At 39.7% G+C, this 20,056-nt stretch overlaps 3 protein-coding genes across 7 annotated transcripts in view; 2 read left to right on the forward strand and 1 right to left on the reverse strand.

Annotated features, from left to right (window-relative positions):
• Positions 1 to 8,246, forward strand: part of cacna1ab (calcium channel, voltage-dependent, P/Q type, alpha 1A subunit, b) — an 89,208-nt gene extending 80,962 nt beyond the window's left edge. For all 5 annotated transcript variants that reach the window (XM_043252278.1, XM_043252280.1, XM_043252279.1 and 2 more), the window contains one exon: positions 804 to 8,246. In XM_043252278.1, the coding sequence (XP_043108213.1) occupies positions 804 to 1,460 (657 nt within the window). In that variant the 3' untranslated portion in view covers positions 1,461 to 8,246. The remainder of the gene's footprint in view (positions 1 to 803) is intronic.
• A 2,062-nt stretch (positions 8,247 to 10,308) lies between these two features.
• On the reverse strand, positions 10,309 to 11,467 carry ier2b (immediate early response 2b). The gene has a single exon (XM_043252284.1). The coding sequence runs from the start codon at positions 11,362 to 11,364 to the stop codon at positions 10,843 to 10,845; it is 522 nt and encodes a 173-aa protein (XP_043108219.1). The 5' UTR covers positions 11,365 to 11,467; the 3' UTR covers positions 10,309 to 10,842.
• A 3,582-nt stretch (positions 11,468 to 15,049) lies between these two features.
• Positions 15,050 to 19,596, forward strand: LOC122354179 (syntaxin-10). Its single transcript, XM_043252283.1, has 8 exons — positions 15,050 to 15,173; positions 15,660 to 15,829; positions 16,459 to 16,553; positions 16,630 to 16,692; positions 16,783 to 16,884; positions 17,058 to 17,164; positions 17,267 to 17,361; positions 17,843 to 19,596. Exons 1-8 carry the CDS (start codon positions 15,139 to 15,141, stop codon positions 17,917 to 17,919), a joined length of 744 nt encoding a protein of 247 aa, XP_043108218.1. The 5' UTR covers positions 15,050 to 15,138; the 3' UTR covers positions 17,920 to 19,596.
• Positions 19,597 to 20,056: the final 460 nt, after the last annotated feature.

Here is a 20,056-nt window from a genome sequence, read left to right on the forward strand (position 1 = left end):
CAGAAACATAATCAGGTGGAGATTGTTTATAACTGTTTTATATGAATATTGTTTCAGGTTTAATTATTTTTACGTTCTTACATTTACGATTATTATTACGTTCTTAGGTTTTGTAAATGTTAATAAATAATTCATGTAAAAATAATAAATAAGAGCCTTCATGTCAAGACTGTTATTAATGATATTAGTTTTTGTGTTTAGGATTTATTGAGAAGATGCCATTTTAAAGTCTGTGGAATTAATTTTAAACAATTTTTATGACTGTTATTTTTATTTAAAAGCGTATTTCATGAAGTAGCATCATGTGTGCAAGTCCATGGTTTAGTTCTTTACAGTAGCCTGCAATGAGGAGCCTGAGGGATGAAAGGTATCTTGAGCACACAGGTGTGGGTCCATGTGGGAAGACTGTAACCAGACAGCATATGCACACCTGTGAGCTTATCATGACTGCTTACTGAAATCAGTTTCTCTTTTTTGTGTTATTCTTTTGTTTATCTTCTTTTATCACTGTGGTTTCTGTCCATTTTTCTCGATGTGACTTGTGGCTTCTCTGTGTCTGCTGTTTTGCCTCATTACCGGTTTGTTTCTTTCTGGTTTTATTGATGTTGTTGTTTCCACACACCTTTCTCTCTCTTTCTCTCTCTCTCTCTCTCTCTCTCTCTTTCTTTCACTTTCTCTCCCTTGTCTCTCTCTCCTCTTCTTCCTCTACATCCTCCCCCTTCTTGCCGGTGTGTGCTCCTCTCTTTTGTTTGACGTTAATTTTGTGGTGTTTTTTTATTTGCCTTGTTTTAATTTTCATGTAGGGCAGTAGTTCCGTGAGCGGAAGCCCCGTTCCCTCGACGTCGGGGACCAGCACCCCCCGACGTGGCCGTCGGCAGTTGCCCCAGACACCGTCTACACCACGCCCTCATGTCACCTACTCCCCTGCTGTCCGCAAGCCTCCGTACGGCTCCCCGGGCCAGGGACGACTCCGTTCCCCTTCCCCGCGACACTTCTCTCCACCGGATCACGAACCACCCTACCATCGTCCACCCTCCCGCCACGCCTCGCCCCATCACGGCTCACCCCGGCACGCTTCCCCGCGCTCCCCCAGGCACGCATCTCCCAGGTCCCCACGCCACGGCCGCTGGGGCCCGGCGCCTGACAGTCTGGAGGGCGACGGACCTTTCTACGATCGGGACTATGAGTACGAGAGGCACCATGAGCCGCCTGCCTACGAGCAGAGTCTATCACAGGGCAACCCCCATCCTCATTCACACCCGCATCCCCGATCGCCAAGGACTGCTCGTCAAGGGCCTCCCCTGCACCCACGCCGTATGCCTAATGGCTACCGTTCCTCCTCGCCCTCCCCGCACCGGCGCGGCCCCCACCCAGGCCCACACCGGCCACCCCATGGCCGTGGGCCCCGGAAGGGGTTGCACGAACAGTATAGCGAGACGGACGAGGATGATTGGTGTTAGTGCACAGGGTGACCAGGAGAGGGGCGCCACTCGACTTAAACCAACATGTTTATGCACCGCAGCAGGGAGAGAGGGGGCAGAAGGGGAAGCGCAAACAGGGCGAATGCGCCATTGTGAGACTCTGAGCCTTGGAGCAGCACATGCAGCTCCCCTACTCCCTCTCTCTCTAATGCTTTCTCCTGCTCTCTGGACTACGTTTCCCATGCTGCTTAGCACGCAAGGGAATGGGAGCGTATGAGCGAGAAATGGGGTGGTTGCGTTTAGATGGACTGAACTTTAAAGATCAGAGTCGTTGTGTTTGAATGCTCCACTCCAAACTGAGCAAGCAAGACCGATTGCTTCTTGCCCGATGGAAAAAATGAGAAGCAACATTGTCAAAAAAAAAAAAAAAAAAAAAGGAATTTTGAAAAAGAAGCCAGAACCCATTTTCCCCCTCACATCTATGCCTCTTGAAAAGACCCAAAAATTAAAAAAGGGAAGAAAAAACAGACATTGTTGAAGAAAAGCAAGTGCTCTTTTGAACGAGAGCTCTACCTACTGCAAAACCAGCCCCATGTGCTGGCCGATATCGATGAGTTTTATCATCTGCGTTTACTGTTACCAACTCAAGATGCTGAGTGACCTCATCACCTGGGGGAGGGGTTAACCGTCAAAGAGGCGTGGCATAAGAAAGGACCCAGTGCAGGCGAGAGGAGGCGGGTGGGCGTGGCGCACTGAAGCCTCACCCACAAACTGCCACTCGGTCCTGACGAGGAAAAGACCGTGGAAAAAGAACGAAACGGCAGATGAGGGAGGGACGGAAAGACTATTTCCTCTTCAGAATGTCTTCAATTGATTACTTCTTCTTTTTGAACATTTGGAGCTTGGTTATTCTGTTGCATTTGCTCAGCTTTCTTTGATATTTTCGGACTAAAATCTGATGGAAACTTGCATGATTGATTTAAAAAAATATATATATAAATATATATAAATATATATATATATCAGACAGAAGATTTACTGTGGGAAGGGGGGTGATAGCTCTCTTTTTTCCATTCAGTTGGAAGTTCTTTCTCTCGTTTTCTCCCTGTTGCTCTTGCCATGTCTACAGATCTTTACGTGCAGATGGAGTTTATAGATAGACGCTACAGCAGACCTTTCTGAATAGCGAGATCTTAAGGTGTTTTCTATGTTATATCCATCTGAGGATCCCAGATGATGTTCTGCACTGTTTATTATTACTTTGGATTGCACTAAAAACGAACCTGAATGGTAAAACCTCCCTCATTACGGCTCTGTCAGCCATGGCTGCGAACAGAGAGAGAAACGGGGTGAGAGACGTTCTCCTTTCTAAAGGCTTCATTTGCTATTGTCAATAACAATAGTCTTATAATGATGAAAACTATATTAATGCAATTGATGAAGATGACAGTGATGCTGATGAAGATAGAGGTGATCATGTGACTTTGTTGTCTTGTTTTCGAGAGTTTTGTCTGTTGTGGCCATCTTGTTTCGAACTTTATTTTCGGTTCTATTCACCACAGATTGAAGTCTATAAGGATGCGCTCCTGATAGCATCCTGAAGTTTACGTACTTGCGACCTCAGCTGAGTAGAATATTCCTATCTGTAGAGAATAGTTCGGGTCAGAGCTCATGAATGTTTTAAAAGAGAGAGTTGGGGCATTCAGGATACCCTGGGACAGTTTTTGTGTCAGAGTTTTTCAGACAAATTCAGGGTCCATTCCATATTTATTTCTTGACAGAAAAAGATGGTCACACAACAGTGTGATCTGAAGAAACTGTTTTATAGAGGGTCAGTTTTTAACCCCTTGAATTATTTCACAGCTAATGTAGAATTAGTGCAAGTTAGTATTTTGGGTGATGAATGTTGTTGTTTACTCTTTGTCCATGTTGTGGTGCTGTTGCGCAGCTTAAGCCAGGCTAGACTATGGACAAACAATCCCTTATGAAAATAAGGTCACCAGAGGGCGCTTGAAGAACTTTCGATTTTGCAGAACTGTCCCCCGACAGGTGACATAGCAGGTCTGTCAAAGCTCACCTTTGACTTTTTTTCAGACAGGAGTTTTTTGAGGATTTTGACCTGGGTAGTTTTTGATCACATAACTGGAAACAATTTTTCCACCCTGCCTTCCTGTTCCCTGCCATGGGCAGCTTGTTATGTCTTTTGCTGCCTGCTCAATCTGAGACACCCCCTTCCCCCTCCTTCTGCTCAGGATACAAAGATTCAGCCAAACATATATCTCACAGGGGTGTAGAGGTGTGGCCTATTCAGCCTCCCTTACTGTCACTGAACCCGTCCAGCTGACCCCCACACATCAGCCCATCTCAAAACATCAGAAGAGTCAAATGTTTCTGAAATACGCCATTACAACAGGCTTTCTCCTCCAGATAATTTTATTCTCTTAAATCCTTACTAAAAAAAAGACATTCGTTACGAAATTATAGCTATAAAACTTGCATATGTTTGACTTTTGATTGGAGATTTTTGTTAGCAAGTCACAGAGTGTTTGTGAAGAGACATGTGTGAGATTTTTTTCTCAGGAAAAAAAGTCTTAATTTCATCTCTAGGAGTAACTATTGAGATGTTCAAGACATCTCATTTACAATTTTTCTTTATGGGATACCAGAAAAAAGTTTGAAAGATTTCGAAATTCTCCTCAAGATGTCAATACATGAAGCTAAAGTGATTCAACATAAACCATCACTTATTTCAGAATAGTTCACCACATTTATCTAAAATCTTAAAGTCAGTTGGGCGGTTCTGTATTTTCTCCTTTTCTTATCTCAATTCTGAAAAAAATCTGAATATCGTCATGTCATTTGATTCTTTCTCCTTGCCAACCCATTCCCAAGACTTTTAGGGAGGAAACCACTGTTTTCTGGGTGTTTGTTGATGTTCGGCCCACATTTACCTACAGCTGGCCCCCAGTTAGCCCCTGGTTTGATGCCCATGGGTCTAGATGAACCTGCAGAGCCACAGTGCCTTCTGTTCTAGTGTCGCACACTAACCTTTCCCTTGCCTCTCTTCCCTCTCCCCTCTATCTCTCTCTTAATGTGATGGACTCACACTACGCCTTAACAAGTCCCCATGTCTGCGCTGTCTGCTGGGCTTTTTAAAGACAGGGAGGCACGGTTATATGGTGGGGGAAGATCCCAGTTACTCTGAGAGTAATGAAGGGAAATGACAACCAAGTTCTGTCAGGGTGTCCATCTAGGCTCTCTGTCTCTCTTAGCAATGCTTCCTCAAGTGGATGGCAGCCATTTTTTGATTTGTCTCACCCTGCTCGTAAAGAGAGTTGCATCAAACATCGGAGGGATTGTTCTACTTCTCAGGTCTTTAGCAAAAGGACAGGAAGGCTTATTTTTGTGAGGCATGAATGTTAGCTAGAACTTTTGCATGGTTAATATTATGCCCATTTAGAAGTTCTCTTGGTCTTGTATTCTTTTGCCGAAAACACTTGAAATGCAGGAAATTTGCTCCATTTTAGCTCAAGATGGTGGATCGATAGATTATTAATACAATTAGAATTTGATTAATTATACAGAGATAGCAGAAGGTTGTGGTTTTTTAGGGAACAGTTCACCCAAAAAAAGAGAATTGTCATCATTTACTCACCTTCATCTCATTCCAAACCATTATGACTTACTTTCTTCTGTAGAACAGAAAAAGAGATGTTCGAGAATTATTCCAGTTGCTTTTTCAATGAAGTTAAAATAAGAAAGAACTATGGCTTTTAAACTTCCTTTTAAGGACACAAAAGCTCCTTATAAGTAGTCTATATGACTATATTCCAAGTTTTATACAATAGGTTTATGTGAGAAACCAATACAAGTTCTTACCTAAATATTTTACAAATTGGTTCAACCTATTGACAGAACCTGTCAGAATGATTAATTAATAAATTAGAAAGATCTAGTTCACTAGAAGGCTTAAAGGCTTACGTTTGGCATGAGAAGTAAATTGCAGTTACTTTTAATTTCTATTGTGATGCATATACAATTAAAACATTGAGGTGAAAAAATGCACGTTTTTCCAATCAAAAATTGATTGGAGCATTAAAGTTTGCTAATTGCTGTGACCTCATGTTAGTGACAGGTTAGACGTTTGTTTTGAATAAAGGGCACATGAATTATTAAGTAAACGATGTGCATGGGTAAATCATTTATAATAAACATTGCAGTATTCTATTCATTCATCGTGAGTTTAAGTATAGCATATAATTGCATTTAAATTTTATTACAGAAGAAATTGAGTCATCTTGGTTTAGATAAATGAGGGTGATTGAATGATATCAAGAACTTTCATTGTTAGGTGCACTGTCCCTTTAAGAGTTTTACGACTATAATTAAGACCAGTGCATCATTCTTTGGCTCTGCTTGTTCATCAGTTTAGTTCTGACCCTCTTTTGCTCTCAGTGTCAATGCCTTTATTTCTTTTTGTTTTCGACTCGCATCTTCATTTTTTTGTCCCAACAGAAGCCATTTTTAGTTTGCAACACACAAGTGAATCATCGTAGATACACAACACACTTGCACTTGAGCATGTGTTGTTTGTTTTGTATCATCCTAGTGGAACAAAGCTGTATTTTCTTTCTGTTTCATACGAAATAAGGGCTTTCCTTCAACGGTTGAGTGCTGCCAAAACAAGTCACCCTCTATGTAGCTACACCACTTCCTGTGGTCTCCCTTTGTACAGAACAGAACTACATGTGTGTGCATGCTAACGTGTGGGGAACTGGAGAAAAGGGAGGGGGGTGATGGGTAATGTAGTTTTTTTCCCGTGTGTATGAGAGCGAGAACTTGAGGCACAGCTGTGGCCAGCACAGGCAATGTGCATGCCAAAAAAAAAAAAAAGGAAAAAAAAAAAAAAACAATCTTGTCAAAGGGATTCAAATGATATTGTGCACCTTGGGTAATTTAGTGCTGGGTTTGCCAATCCATTTCTGCTCAGCATTTACCATGGCATACTTCATTATCATCCTCATCTGATCCAAATCCAAGATTGGATACGAATCCATCGCCACTATTCCAGACGTTCGGAGGGTTGGGTTCATCCATGTGACAGTGGGACGGTCGTCTGCGAGTGTGTGCGCGTGTGTCTGCGAGCTGATTTGAAGGCAAGTCGTTTTATAGTGCCTTAAATGAACAGTTTCCCATCGCTGTTACACGACCGTAGATACGAAGCCATGGCGAAAGTGAAGAGAGTCATCATGTTTATACCTCGACTGTCTATCCATGTCTATCTAACTTGTTTTGTTGGGTCTATCAGTCTCTTTCTCTTCTGTAACTCTTATATATCTCATTCATAAACTTCCTGCAACAGTCTGTGTGTTCATCCTCTTTCTTCAACATTGCCATGGTCCTTTGTTTCATTTCCTCTCGTTCTGTATGCATGTCATGGTTTCTTTATTCAAACGCATTGCTGAATCGATATTGAGATTAAATTGATCATTCACAATTAAGCAAAAACGTAATATATGTGTATTAATTAAACATTAAATAAAACATAAATCATAATTAGTACACAATTAAAGGAATAGTTCACACAAAAGGGAAAAATATCATCCTGTACTGTCATGCCGAATTACTTTTTTCTGCGGAACACGAAAGAAGTGCTATCAGTAGTTTTAGTCGGTACAATGAAAACCAGTGGGGTCCAAGTTGTTGTTTTCCTCTTAAAATATCTTATTTTGTGTTCTGCAAATTAAAGAAAGTCACCGATTAATCAAACTATGACAGAATTTTCATCTTTAAGTGCAACTTTAAGTCAGAGTAGATGCTTTGCTCTCAACTACAAAAAGAAAGAAAATGTAGCATTAAATCAGAGAAACGAACAGATTTCACTTAAAAAAGAGAAATGAATGTTGCGGTTCTCTAATAGGAAGCAGATCACAAGACAGGAAGTGCGTTTTCTGCCCTGTCAGCGTGAGTGATCGTGTGTGTCGGAGGGGAAATATGCGTGTGGTGTGTGTATGTGTGAGTATGAGGGGAGTTCCTGCGAGAACAAAGCCACTGTCACCGTGACACCCGCAAACCCGTCCCATCTCTCCTTAATCACCCATATCCCACCCGCCATCCATATTACTATTGACCTGAACCATTTAGAAGCAAAAGAGGAAGTTTAAAGAGAAAAAAAGGCCATGATAAAGAGAGGTATTTAATTACTGATTTGCATGTGCAACGTGCATGCCACTATGTGGGTTAACAAGTCAACTTCAGGAATTATAAAATATAAAAAGAAATATAAAGAAAAAGAGTATATATGTATAAATATATAAATATAGTTAGATGTTTTTATGAGCAATGTGTTCCTTTTTCTTCTATTTTTAAAAATGAAAAAGACAAAAAAGAGCACCAAGTGGAGAAAAAAAATAATACAAGAGACATGATAAAACTCATAGAATGTTTGTTTGTTTCTATTGCCAACTGTTCTCTGAGAATCGTGGGTAAGGTGAGCACACAACATGCTGTACTAAAGAGTTAAAAAAAAAAAAAAAAAAAGGTGAAAAAAAAGGTGAAAAGATACCCAGTAACTCTCTGTATGAGAGACTGCACATCACTCTGATTTAAGAAGAAACCCAAAACCCTTTTGCTGATGTTGAGCTGTGAAAGAGGCTGCCTGAAACTGGTGATGTTACACATTTATTCTGGCTATGAAAAATCCCCCTTTTTTCTCTCTTCCTCTGTCTCTCTATCTCTCTGCTATTTCTACCAGTGCATTTTGTAATTCCGAACAGAACTCTTCCTAAAGAACCTGAATAAAAACCAGAGAGAATGCATTCTAAACCCATCTCTTGTCTTCAAATGCGCGACTAGTTTGTGTGTGAACGTGTGTCTGATTTCAGCCTTTGCACGCAGCAATTGATGAACGTTTGTAGAGGACAAAAGCCGCTCTTTTACATGTGCGTTCACACCTACACGACAATCTGATACAATCAAGCTCAGCGTTTGGGGTGGGGGAAGTGACGCCACACATTGACAGTTGTTCAGGAAGCGCTGATAGCCAGATGATTAAGGATCTGGGCTGTTAACCCAACGGCTCCACGATGAATCCCAAGTATGAGCGACCCAGGATACAATTCATTACTAACCGTGCTTTTAAACACCCTCACAGAGACTTCCTCCGTAAGTCAACTGTTAGTCACCATAAAGCAAAAAGGGGGGAAATCATTTAACTGGATACAGCCAGAAGCTGTTTAACACTCAGTGTAGTATGTCTAGCTCGAGAAGTCTAATGATATTTTTGAATGAAAATGTTAGACGTACAGAAGAAATTACAGATTGATGTATTTATATATATATATATATAGAGAGAGAGAGAGAGAGAGAGAGAGAGAGAGAGAGAGAGAGAGAGAGAGAGAGAGACAGAGACAGAGAGAGTGAGAGAGATCAAAACATGTTTTAAAAAGAAAAACATAGATGTTCTTATTTTAATGAAAGCTTGAATTGCTTCTTGTTCTTGTATGCTTTATTGTGAATAATTAGTATCATGTTGGTCATTGAAAAAAGTTAATTTACCATACTTTTTATTATCATTATGACACTGTTATGAATTTTAATTTGCTTAAGCAGTCAAAATGACTATGATTTCCCCCTCCTCTTCATTTTGTCTGTTCAGTTACACATGTAAAAGACCCACATCAAGACCACCCTGGAGGAAACAGTACTGTATCAGAAACCAGCTTGAGGTTTACGCTCCCGGCCACACATGCCCGCAACAATCTGATTCAGTTAGGTTTCACACAGTCTGAATTCCACTGGTTTCAGTGATTAACCTTGAAATGAGTTTCGGCGATTAATCATCCTGAGTAATTATGCCGTTTCCCAGCTGAGGATTCGGCTACATGAATTGATCTCCACCTAAAAATCGCGCTTCCTGTTGGCTCAACAGACTCCCGGCGGCCAAAAACCTCCTACCTGAAATTTCTTGCACACCTATTCTATGCAAGTCCACCTCCACAACCCACATTTACAATCAGAGCAGTGAATCATATATGAATGAGCTTCACAAATGACCAGCATGGGCAAGCACACTTACTCACGCTGATCATTTGTAAAGCCCATTCACATGCTTTTGTGTCACTATAAAACATTTACTTGCTTTAAAAAAAAACACATTGCTAATATGCTATTTTAGGTTCCACAAACCCACCAGAGCCACCAAACACAATAATATGCTATTTAAAGAAGTGATTAAAATTCATGCTCTGAGGCCCGTGGACTCTAGTTTCACTCTCCTGCATTAATTATTTCTCATTGAGCTCTACTGATGTCGGCCTCAAATAGTGAAACCCTGCCATTTAAGCTGAGACTTCAGACCTGACAGTCATGTAGTCTGGCGCTGGCCGGTAGCCAAAATGCGTGCGTTCAAGGGAAAAGTAAATTTCGTGACTCATGGACACGTTCGGACAGATCTTGCTGACTAATGAAGGGAAATTACACGTTACCCCCAGTGTTTCCAGCTGTTGCCTTTTTCATCGCCTACACAGGAGTGACAGATAATGAGCTGTACGTTTTATCAAAAGATTGGCTTTTAGGATCAGTGCGAGATAGGCTTAAGTGTTACTGATGATGACTTGGTCACAAACATGATATAACTGAAAGCCCCTTACTTATTCTAGACAGAGTCCCTGACGATGAACCAGCCTAAATGATGTGTGCCGTGGTGATAATTTAGTTAAAATGTAATATATACTTATATATTTCATTTTAACAGTTGTATTTAGAGAAATGTGCTAAATCAAAAATAAATAAATAAATAAACTTAGTTTGAAATATGAAAACAACTTTAAGATTTCATCGTTCAGTTTGAAATGTTTCTGTTTGTAAATGACATTCTACAACAGGATGCCTTTTAAACATTTGCGCGTTTATTGCAACAAGTGAACACTGAAATCAGCTTCATCGTGTTATCAGTCCGTCAAGTCCTTCTTAAAATCGGCATTATCAATACAGAATAGAAATGTGCAATCGATCAGTGCAGCAGTGACATTTAACACGTTTTGGCAAAGACATTTTCAAGTGTCACACAGCAGCGTTTGTACCATCAGCGTTGTTCTTGTTCAAAGTTCGTAGATTTGGGATAGAAGACGTCAGGGCCTCTCTGCCCAGTTCAACCGGTTCAACCGTGAGTCAACAGAGTCATCTGACTCCTCACCGAACAATGAAAAAGCAGCTCTGGTGATTCCATTGCTCTTGGGATCGCGGTATCCACCACCTGTTCTGTATTCCTGCTGATCCCGGCCTTTCTTGGAGCTCATATGGCGAGCTGAGCCGGCCGCGCAGGTGTCGGGCTGCATAACCGGTCCGTTCTGAACCGGTCCGTTCAGGAAATTCCCATCGAGGGAAATCGATTCTCGGAAAGATCCAAAGCGCGTCTCGCTCAACACGCCGCGACGGCTCGATTTGTCGGGAAGGCGGTCAGAGTTTCAGCCTGGCGACAGCCGTGTCCGTTATTAGTCCTCAAAACCTCGCCCTGGAGATGTTGCTTCTCCTCATCCGTGTCCATTTTTGCCTTCTTCAGAGGTAGAAAGTCAGTCTCGAGCGCCGTCTTGCCGCGGCGTTTCCTGGAGTGTCGTTCAGAAGCACATCGGTTCTCTTTGTCCTCTTCTAGAGTATCTTCGGGTTCTTGATGTTTCACTGCCACCTCCTTAAGAGTTGAAGTCTGAGGAGAGTCTTTGCTAATCTCCATGGGTTCCTCCGGAGCCGCGTCGGGGGCGCACGGAACGACCTGTTCCTCCTCCGCCTCTCTGAGCAGCTGCGCGGTGTGGTAGATGTCCCGCGCGGCTCTCATGGTCATGGAGAGCAGGAGACTCCGGTGAAGCCTCAGTCCCCCGCGCTGGGTCCTTAATGAATACAGTTTACTAATAGAAAGAGCCATGATTCTCTTGGCCTCGACGTCCATTGTGTTTGCAGTGTATCAGAATCCTTCAGTTCTAGACGTGTTTTCTATTGTTTAAACCTCTGCGCTTCGAGGTCTTCACAGTGATTGCAAAACTAAAAGTTTTCTTCTCGCAGGGCGGTGTTTTATGTGCGCTTTGGTGACGTAAAGAGTTTCCATTCCCCTGGGTGTAGAAACACGCCCTCCCTTCTTGTCAACATACGTCATATTGGCACAGGGCTGAAGTATCAAGTCAACATATGCTCTGTGTTGCCATGTCCACCTATTATACGCTTCCCTCAACTAACTTAGGGTCAGTTTATTTTTACTTCAGTTTTTTCCAAAAACGCAGTGCTTCGGCTTTAATATCTTTAGTTGCTTTCAAGGCATTTGAAGTTTGTTCCACTTGAGTTTATGTTATTGTTAAGCAAATAACTATAAAAGAGAACTACATAAATGCATACCAGGGGATAATAATAGGCTATAAAATAATAAGAGTACAGTTGGGTGTAGACGTATTAACAACGTTTTTAAAAACACAAAGCAAATTTTATTTCAAAGTGTTTATAGCTTCTTACTTAAAGAGTTTCTGATACATTCTAGACAGCCTTGCTTTAGTCAACGTCAGTATAGAGTTAAGTGTTTTTTATTACTTGCATTCATTTATGTGGAATTTGGCCAACATATGTATTAAGCAAAAGCATTCTTCATCCTTTTCGGAATTATAATTATAAAGTAAAAACACGAGAGCTTATTAAAGATATGCTTATCTTAGTCTGCCTTGGAGGAAAAACGCTGCTTTTTCACGAAATCTGGCAACCCGTGCCTTAATGGCAGTGCTCTACGAAAGCGTCATGACAGACATCATAGGCTTTATTATAATGGCGCTGTATCAAATATCTGGAAGTAGTAAAACGCTGTTTCATGGCATCCGATGATCTGTTTCTTGAGCTCATGTAATTACAGTAATGACATGGGAACGAAATACATAAAATATTCATCGAGTGAGGCATAGGGTGTAAGGGAAATAATAACCAGCTGCATCTTTTCACAGATTAGCTGACTGTTGTTTTCTTATTTTCTGTTTATATTTTTATTCGCGTTTTATTATGCTATTTATTTCTCTCGTGTGTGTGTGTGTGTGTGTGTGTGTGTGTGTGTGTGTGTGTGTGTGTGTGTGATATATTTTCATCAAACTCGACTTGAAAAGAATTTCTGCTGAAAGGTTTATCGTTATGCCCCAAGTTTTTTTGGAAGCGCTGTCGGGCACCTTTTTTTCTATTTGCTCGACGTCACGTTTTATCGCCATATTTGGGACATCCGTCGGTTCTCCGGGGAGCGCGCAGTGGAAAAGCCGTGACGTGCCCTCCGCTGCTCTTCCCGCAGCCTCTGCGGAGGCAGCGATGATGTCACCGCGCACCATATTTGGCCTTGTCACCGGTCCAACGGCCCCTCCCTTTGTGCACACGCGAACGTAACTTGAAGCGCAGGCGCTGACTTGAAGCAAAGCGATTGAGGTCAGATGGCAGCTGTCACTCACAGCAAAACACCTTCTTTATATAGAAACGACTACCTGGCCATGTCCAAATTCAGAACTTTTGTTCATGTGCCACCAGGGCTTTTTGGACTGAGAATTGCATTACAAGTTACGAAGCATATTTTTTTTGTGTATTTTGCAGCTTACATCCTATGCTGTTTGTGTAGCTGCAGCCTGTATATTAACGCAAACTCCTTACGTTCCTTGTGTAAGCATGCTAGGAAATAAATCTCATTCAGATTATTTTGATTTCTCAGGGTCATAGCAGTCTTGTTTGTGAATGTGTGTTTATGGAGAGAAAGATTTTTATTAAAACACTAGGGCATTACATTTGCCTCCAAAATTGTTTTGTAAACAGAATGACTAATCAGGTGGACCTTAAAGCCACTGCTTGTAAAAATAGCTCCCTCATTACTGTTCTCTGACAAACTGCATTCCATGTGATCAGGTCTCCAATTAGATCCACCCTTCATTTCCATAAGCATTCTTTGCAGCTGTGATCACACACATCGGTTTCACTATTAATTAGGACACCTCACCCAGTGGTTTTCTTTCACACATAATATTTGCTAAACCCCAACCCTCAAATAAACCTGCTGACATTATTATATTTAAAGCAAAACGTGTTTTTAACCTTATGACTCTTTCAAGTAGTCAGACCCATTTCAGATGCATTTTTCACCATGTCTCACTGTCTTTTCGGAGGACAAAAATATGGCCTTGACGGCTCCAGCCAGCCTTTTAACTGAAGTGCAGAGTGTGTGAATATCTGTGTGTGAACAGGAAAGAGCGTGTTGAGGGAGGAAGGCAGGAGACAGGAAGGAAGCTGTGACTGTGTGAGGTGGGGGAGGAAGCGAGGGAGAATAGTGTTGCTAAAAGTAAAGGAAGAAGAGGCGACCAGGCGACAGGGATTTAAGCCTCTAGCTGGCGTGAAAAGACATGGGAATCCTTTAAACAGTTTAACACGCCAATTGTGAAACTACAAGTTACACACCAACTTGTCTTTAGCTTGGCATGTTTAATGCCTTGAGCGGCAAGCAAATCTAGGACAGTTACCTAACCGAATTAATTATGAATCAGGTCAGGACTGCGACAAAGGTGTGTTAACAGCCCTTTTATGGAAATGAGTGACAAACAATGCTAAAAATATGACATTTCTACTTATCCAGAGGCTTACTTATTAGGTAATGTGTCATGAAACTGATCCAAATACCGTTTTGTTTTCTCAACGAAGCATTCACAGACATTATTCCTCTACAAAATTTGAGATAATTAGTTACACATTGCTAGTTTGCACTATAAGGTACTTAAGATTATTGCATCACGTCAAGAAATGTGTGCTCATGCACTAAGGTGTTTTAACATTATGTTTTTAAGATTTAGAGACAAATATTTTCTGTAACAATACAAACACGAAAAATCAACATGCATGCAACAGCATTTTTGCTCAGTTACAAAGCTTTACACTTAGTGTCTGCTTTAATATAATAATGAAATATGATACATAATTATGTGCTGGTAAATTACTTACTATGAGTGCAATTAAATGCAGATTTTTTTAACAAATTACTAATATTACTAATAATAATAAGGTTGTTTTTAACAAAGACAACTTTATGAACACGTGATATTGCACTTTACATTTACATATTGCAACAATTATGCATTTCATTAATCATCATTATGCATAATTAAGCATAAACTGAAAACTAACAATAAGTACAATTTCTTAACTAATATTATTCGTTACGTATTTGTTCAATAACACTTTGACAAGTACACCTTAAAGAGTGTGCTTTAATATTTTAATAAAACAACCTAAAATTAAACGCTATATTGTAATAAGAGCTATCTTGCATAGTACATACTTTCAAAGTAAAAATGTAAACAAGAAAATTGGCTCTATTGTATGACAGCAACAATCTAGAAGACAAACCTAAACAAATAACAAGAGAAAAACTTCATTTAAATAGTACCAGAGAGGTTTATCTTCATGTTGGAGTTTTTCTTTTCTTTCTTTTTTTATTTTTCGTCGCACCATAAGACACTTTCATACGTCAACTACTACTTATATAAATATCCGATATAGTTGTTTACATGTTTATTTTATTTCTCAACTCTCCACTGTCAGTGATACAACAGGCCATACGTTGGAACCAGAGTTTATGGACTTTTATTTTGAAAAGTAGTACGCGCGTGCATGTTTTACACAAACCATCTTGCCGTTGACTTCACGTAGCTCCTGAACCAAAGGGGCTAACATGTCGATGGAGGATCCTTTTTTCGTGGTTAAAGGGTAAGAAAAGTTATCTTCTTCTTCCCTGTCTTAATGTTTTTCTTTCGTCTTTTTCTAAACTACACGGGTTTGACACTGACAGGCTAAGTTAAAGGTGGGTGAAGCATCTTCATCACTACCTGTAAGTTAGCCCCAGTTAATGTCACATTATAATAGACTGCCTTGGCGTGATAATAAGCAGAAATGTAGCTGTGTTGCTACTTGCGTTTTAGATATTTGGTAGGTTAACTTAATTCTAACGACATTTAGATTGGTCACTTGTATTGACAGGAGTGTAAACACTGGTTTAGGTTGTTTCTGCAATTAATTTAATTTGCAGTTAGAAACCACACATAAATCAAGTGTATGTACATGTTTGACACATCAACCCATCATGACATTAACTACCACTGGCATAGTGTATGTGTTGAGGTTGCTTAATGTATACAACACCTTTCATTCCTTTCAAGTAGAAGGGGCTTCACGGTTTAGTCATGTTTTTGACAGGGAGGTGCAGAAGGCCCTGTCCAAAGCACAGGGGCTGTTTGAGCGCTGGGAGGAACTGCTTCAGGAAGGGACCCCCGTCAGCCGCGATGAGCTCGACTGGAGCACCAATGAACTCCGAAACTGCCTGAGGGCCATCGACTGGGACCTAGAGGACCTGCATGAAACCATCAGTATCCTGCTATAAACCGAAGGCACACGATGGCTCCAAACATCCTTAGTAGAATTTTTCACAAGGCACTTACAAAAACGTATGCATAGCGAAAGGGAGACAGAGGTACCGAAAGACTACATAAAGGAAGCTGATAATGTTAACGTTTTGAAAATGCACATAAACTAATGTCGACGTTTTTGAGTTAGTAGGTTTTTTTTGGTCTTTTAAAGAAGTCTTTTACTCTCAGCAAGGCTGCTGGTTAAAAATGCATTAAAAGAACAGTATTATTATTAAATATTATTACATGTTGTATTTTCAAATGTTATTTATAATAAAGCTGTTTTTAGCAGCCATTAGTCTAGTCGTAGTTCAGAAATAATTCAGACGTGCTGATTTAATTCTCAAGCATTTAAGTTGAGCTGCTTAATAATTTGAGGGTATTTTTTTTCCTGGATAATTTGATGAATAGAACATTCAAAAGAACAGCATGGATTTGAAATACAAACTTATGTTACGTTATAAATGCCGCCTTTATCGTCCCATTTAATGCATCCTTGCTGTAATACTGCTTGAAACAAATCTTATTCACCTAAAACTTTTGACTGGTAACGTACATGCCGATGTCTTTGTAGTCCTTGACTGTCTCAGGTATTGTGGAGGCAAACCCAGGAAAGTTCCGTTTAGGAGAGCATGAACTCCAGGAAAGGCAGGAATTTGTGGAACGGACTCGTAAATCTGTGCAGGTATCGAGCCCTGTCCCTGTGTTTTTATTTGTATTTTGTCTTTCTAGTATTCTCATATGCATGTATCTATATGTAGCTGATGAAGGAGCAGCTCTCTAGTCCCTCAGCTGTGGCTCAGGCAGAAAAGAAAAACAAACAGGTGAGTGATTCATTCACTGTTAAACTGAAATGTATGAACTCACATGGTCATGTGTGCTAGTGCCATCAGCACCCTGTCCCTGTCTGACAGGCTCTACTGGGGGCTACGGCAAAGGATCGGTACGCCGGTCTGGAGCCTCATCTGGTATCTGCAAACTCCAGATACATTCAGGAGCAACAGGAACAGCAGCAGGTAAAAGACAGGAGGTCAAAACATGTCTTTTCTTATCAAGCGTTATTTGCCAATATATAGTCTTATGTACTTCACATAAAAAAAAAAGAAAGCGACTTTTTGTGCAGAGCAGCTCAAATGCTTAAACTATGAATCTTAATGCCTTCTTTAATTTGTTTCACTTTTGTATGCAGCTGATCATGCAGGACCAGGATGAGCAGTTGGAGCTAGTCACGGGCAGCATCCGTGTCCTGAAGGACATGTCCAGCAGGATAGGAGATGAGCTGGATGAGCAGTCGGTGTAAGCAAAACCGCATGATATTAAAGAACAAGTTTCGTATTATTTTGGAAACACCAGGTTTTGTATTATACTCAATGTAAATGCATGTTATTGTTGCACCAGTATGCTCGGTGAATTTAATGAGGAAATGGACCAGACCAGTTCCAGAATGGACTCAGTATTAAAGAAAATGGAAAAAGTTTCACACATGACCAGCAGTGAGTGCTTTTACTCCTTATTGTATATTATTAGTTTTCTCATGTTTTTGAATGATGATTATCATCAAAATCTGGTTATAATTAATTCCAATTTTACAGTCCCCTGTGGAAAAAAAATAAAAAATTGTGTATATATATATATATATATATATATATATATATATATATATATATATATATATATATATATATATATATATATATATATATATTTATTTTTTTTATTATTATTTAAAAATATCTACTATCACTCTTGATCACCATTTCCTTAAAAAAAAAAAGTGTGATTTTAAAAAGAATAACTAGAAATCCAATAAAAGCTTTAACTTAGTAGTGTATCATTTAATAAAAGTGATCATGTATAAATGGATTTCTCAAACCCACCCAAACAGCTTCACACATTTATTTACTACACATTTTTGCAATCATTTTAAGATTTTGCAATGTTTTGACTGGAAGTTTGTGTTTTTGTGCTCTTCAGGTCGGAGACAGTGGTGCGCTATTGGAGTTCTTGTGATCATACTGATCGTGGTGCTCATTCTTCTATTCGCTCTTTAAACTGGACTCTTCTTCAGTTTGGCGCTCCATCGTGCAAAAGCTTACAGAGGAAGTCAAAACTTCACCACGATTCTTCCACCTCAGCTTCCATTATCTTTGTGAGAAAGAGTTGTTGTTGTTTTTTTTTTAATGTAGTCTTTTTACCTTCATCCAACCCATATGTCTTCTGACTCTCAGCATTTCACTCTCTCTCTCTCTCTCTCTCACTGCTTTTGGATTGGGCTCATTGTCCTTGGCAAGGTCTATTCCAGAATTTCACTGGTGCTGAGATGGAAATTAACAGTTATTGCATTTCTTATGTTTTATTGTGGTACAAGTGTGGAATGAGGAACTTGATATAGCCTTATTATATTTTTATATGTTTAATTATTGAACCGTACAGTAATTGTGTACATTATAAATGCCCCTGCAAGAGGCTGACTGTATGTGTGCTAATGGTTCATCAAGCACAACGAGTAAAGCGCCCCCAGATCTGTAACTACTAGTACCACCATCAAACAACCTCTGATGATGTGCGCTGCAAAGCCTGAAGTCAATTACGGCACGAAATTTAAGATTATTGAAATTGTTTTCAAAGCACATCTTGAGGTTAACAGGCATTATACACCACTTGCTCTTCCTTTATAGATAAATCTAACATGTTATTGCATCATTTAAGTGATTAATGATCATTCATGATTGCTTGCAGAAAAAAACTCAGCTGCACTTTTTATTAATCTTCATGGATGCGCTGTGTGTACAGCGGGTGCTTGGGTTTCTCACATTTTTAAATATCATTTTATGCATTGCTTTTGAGATTACTGTATATTGAACTGTAAAGTTTCATACTGCTGTGGAGGTGTGTGTAGATCATTTGACGTGTAGGCAGTTGATTGTGGGTTATGTCTTCACTGCATGCCACAGTGATATTCTATACCCGTTACTCTAATACATAATTATATATATTTGCCATTTTAATTTAATTTAATTTTTTTTTTAAAGGAAATCGCTCTTTTTAAGTCCAGTCCAAATCAGCAAGATAAATGTTCTGAAAGTCGTCTAGTAACTGAGCTGATTAGACCCCACAGTTAGGATTGTCACTCGATATTTCTATTCCTGAACTTGAGCTCAGATGTGGTATTGTGCTCATCTGTGGCAGTGCTAATGAACATTTTGTACTCTAATCGTCTGTGCCAATGAGTTGCTTCCAGCGTGCCCTCTGATCTGGGTGGAAGGACACTATGTGCCTCTTGGTGAATGTATTACGTCCAATATAAATGTGCCCCTCTTTCGGCTTCAGCTCAGTATGACATATTTCAGTATTGCTTTATTGTAATTTTGTAATATAAAGGTGACTAAAATTATATAAATAAACCCGTAAATGGCTGATAGTCAGATTCAACTCCAAGCATAAGATTTTTGTCATATGCAAGCCTTAAAAAATGTCAATACTCACCGTTGCTCAAAATGTGGAACACAGTACTAAAACTGAATACCTCTTATATGCCCATTTAGGGAAATTTGGTACGTATTTGATTTTCTTTTAATGTCTTTCAGTGCTGCCTACATAAATGATTGTTTTAAAACTCTTATGCCCTTGTCACTTGTTTTTGTAAGCATTTGTATTATAATACACTGCCTTTATTTTGGCATCTTGATAAACCTAAATGGCTCTTTATTAAATTATATGCCTTTGAAGTGTGGTTTTATTTTTCAAGGTTCTTTGTAAATTGTATGAATCACATTATGGAATAACTTCTGATAAAAATACTTATTTTTTCACAGTAGAGATAAATATCATGAAATATAATATACATCCTATAAAGCTGTCAAAATGACTCAAAATGAAAGCTTGCTGTAAACATACTCTCAGCCCAGCCAAGATGTAATATAGAAGAAATATAGAAATCTTGGATGTCCTGAGGGTGGGTGAATCAATTTTGGAGTGTGTATTTCAGTTACAACTTATTTTGATCCACTTTAGACTGGTAACTTTGTAAAAGTAACTTTGTAACTACATGTCAACTAATTCTCCTTCATTCACAGCTGTATGTCTGCTTACTCTCAGAGTAGACTTTTAGGGTACATTTAGGGTTAGTAGAACAAGCTGACATGTAAAGTTTCTGATTGTCAGTATGTTGTGGACCCATCAAAAATA

The sequence above is a fragment of the Puntigrus tetrazona genome, chromosome 11 (genome assembly GCF_018831695.1).
Source record: "Puntigrus tetrazona isolate hp1 chromosome 11, ASM1883169v1, whole genome shotgun sequence".
Classification (NCBI taxonomy): Eukaryota; Metazoa; Chordata; class Actinopteri; order Cypriniformes; family Cyprinidae; genus Puntigrus; species Puntigrus tetrazona.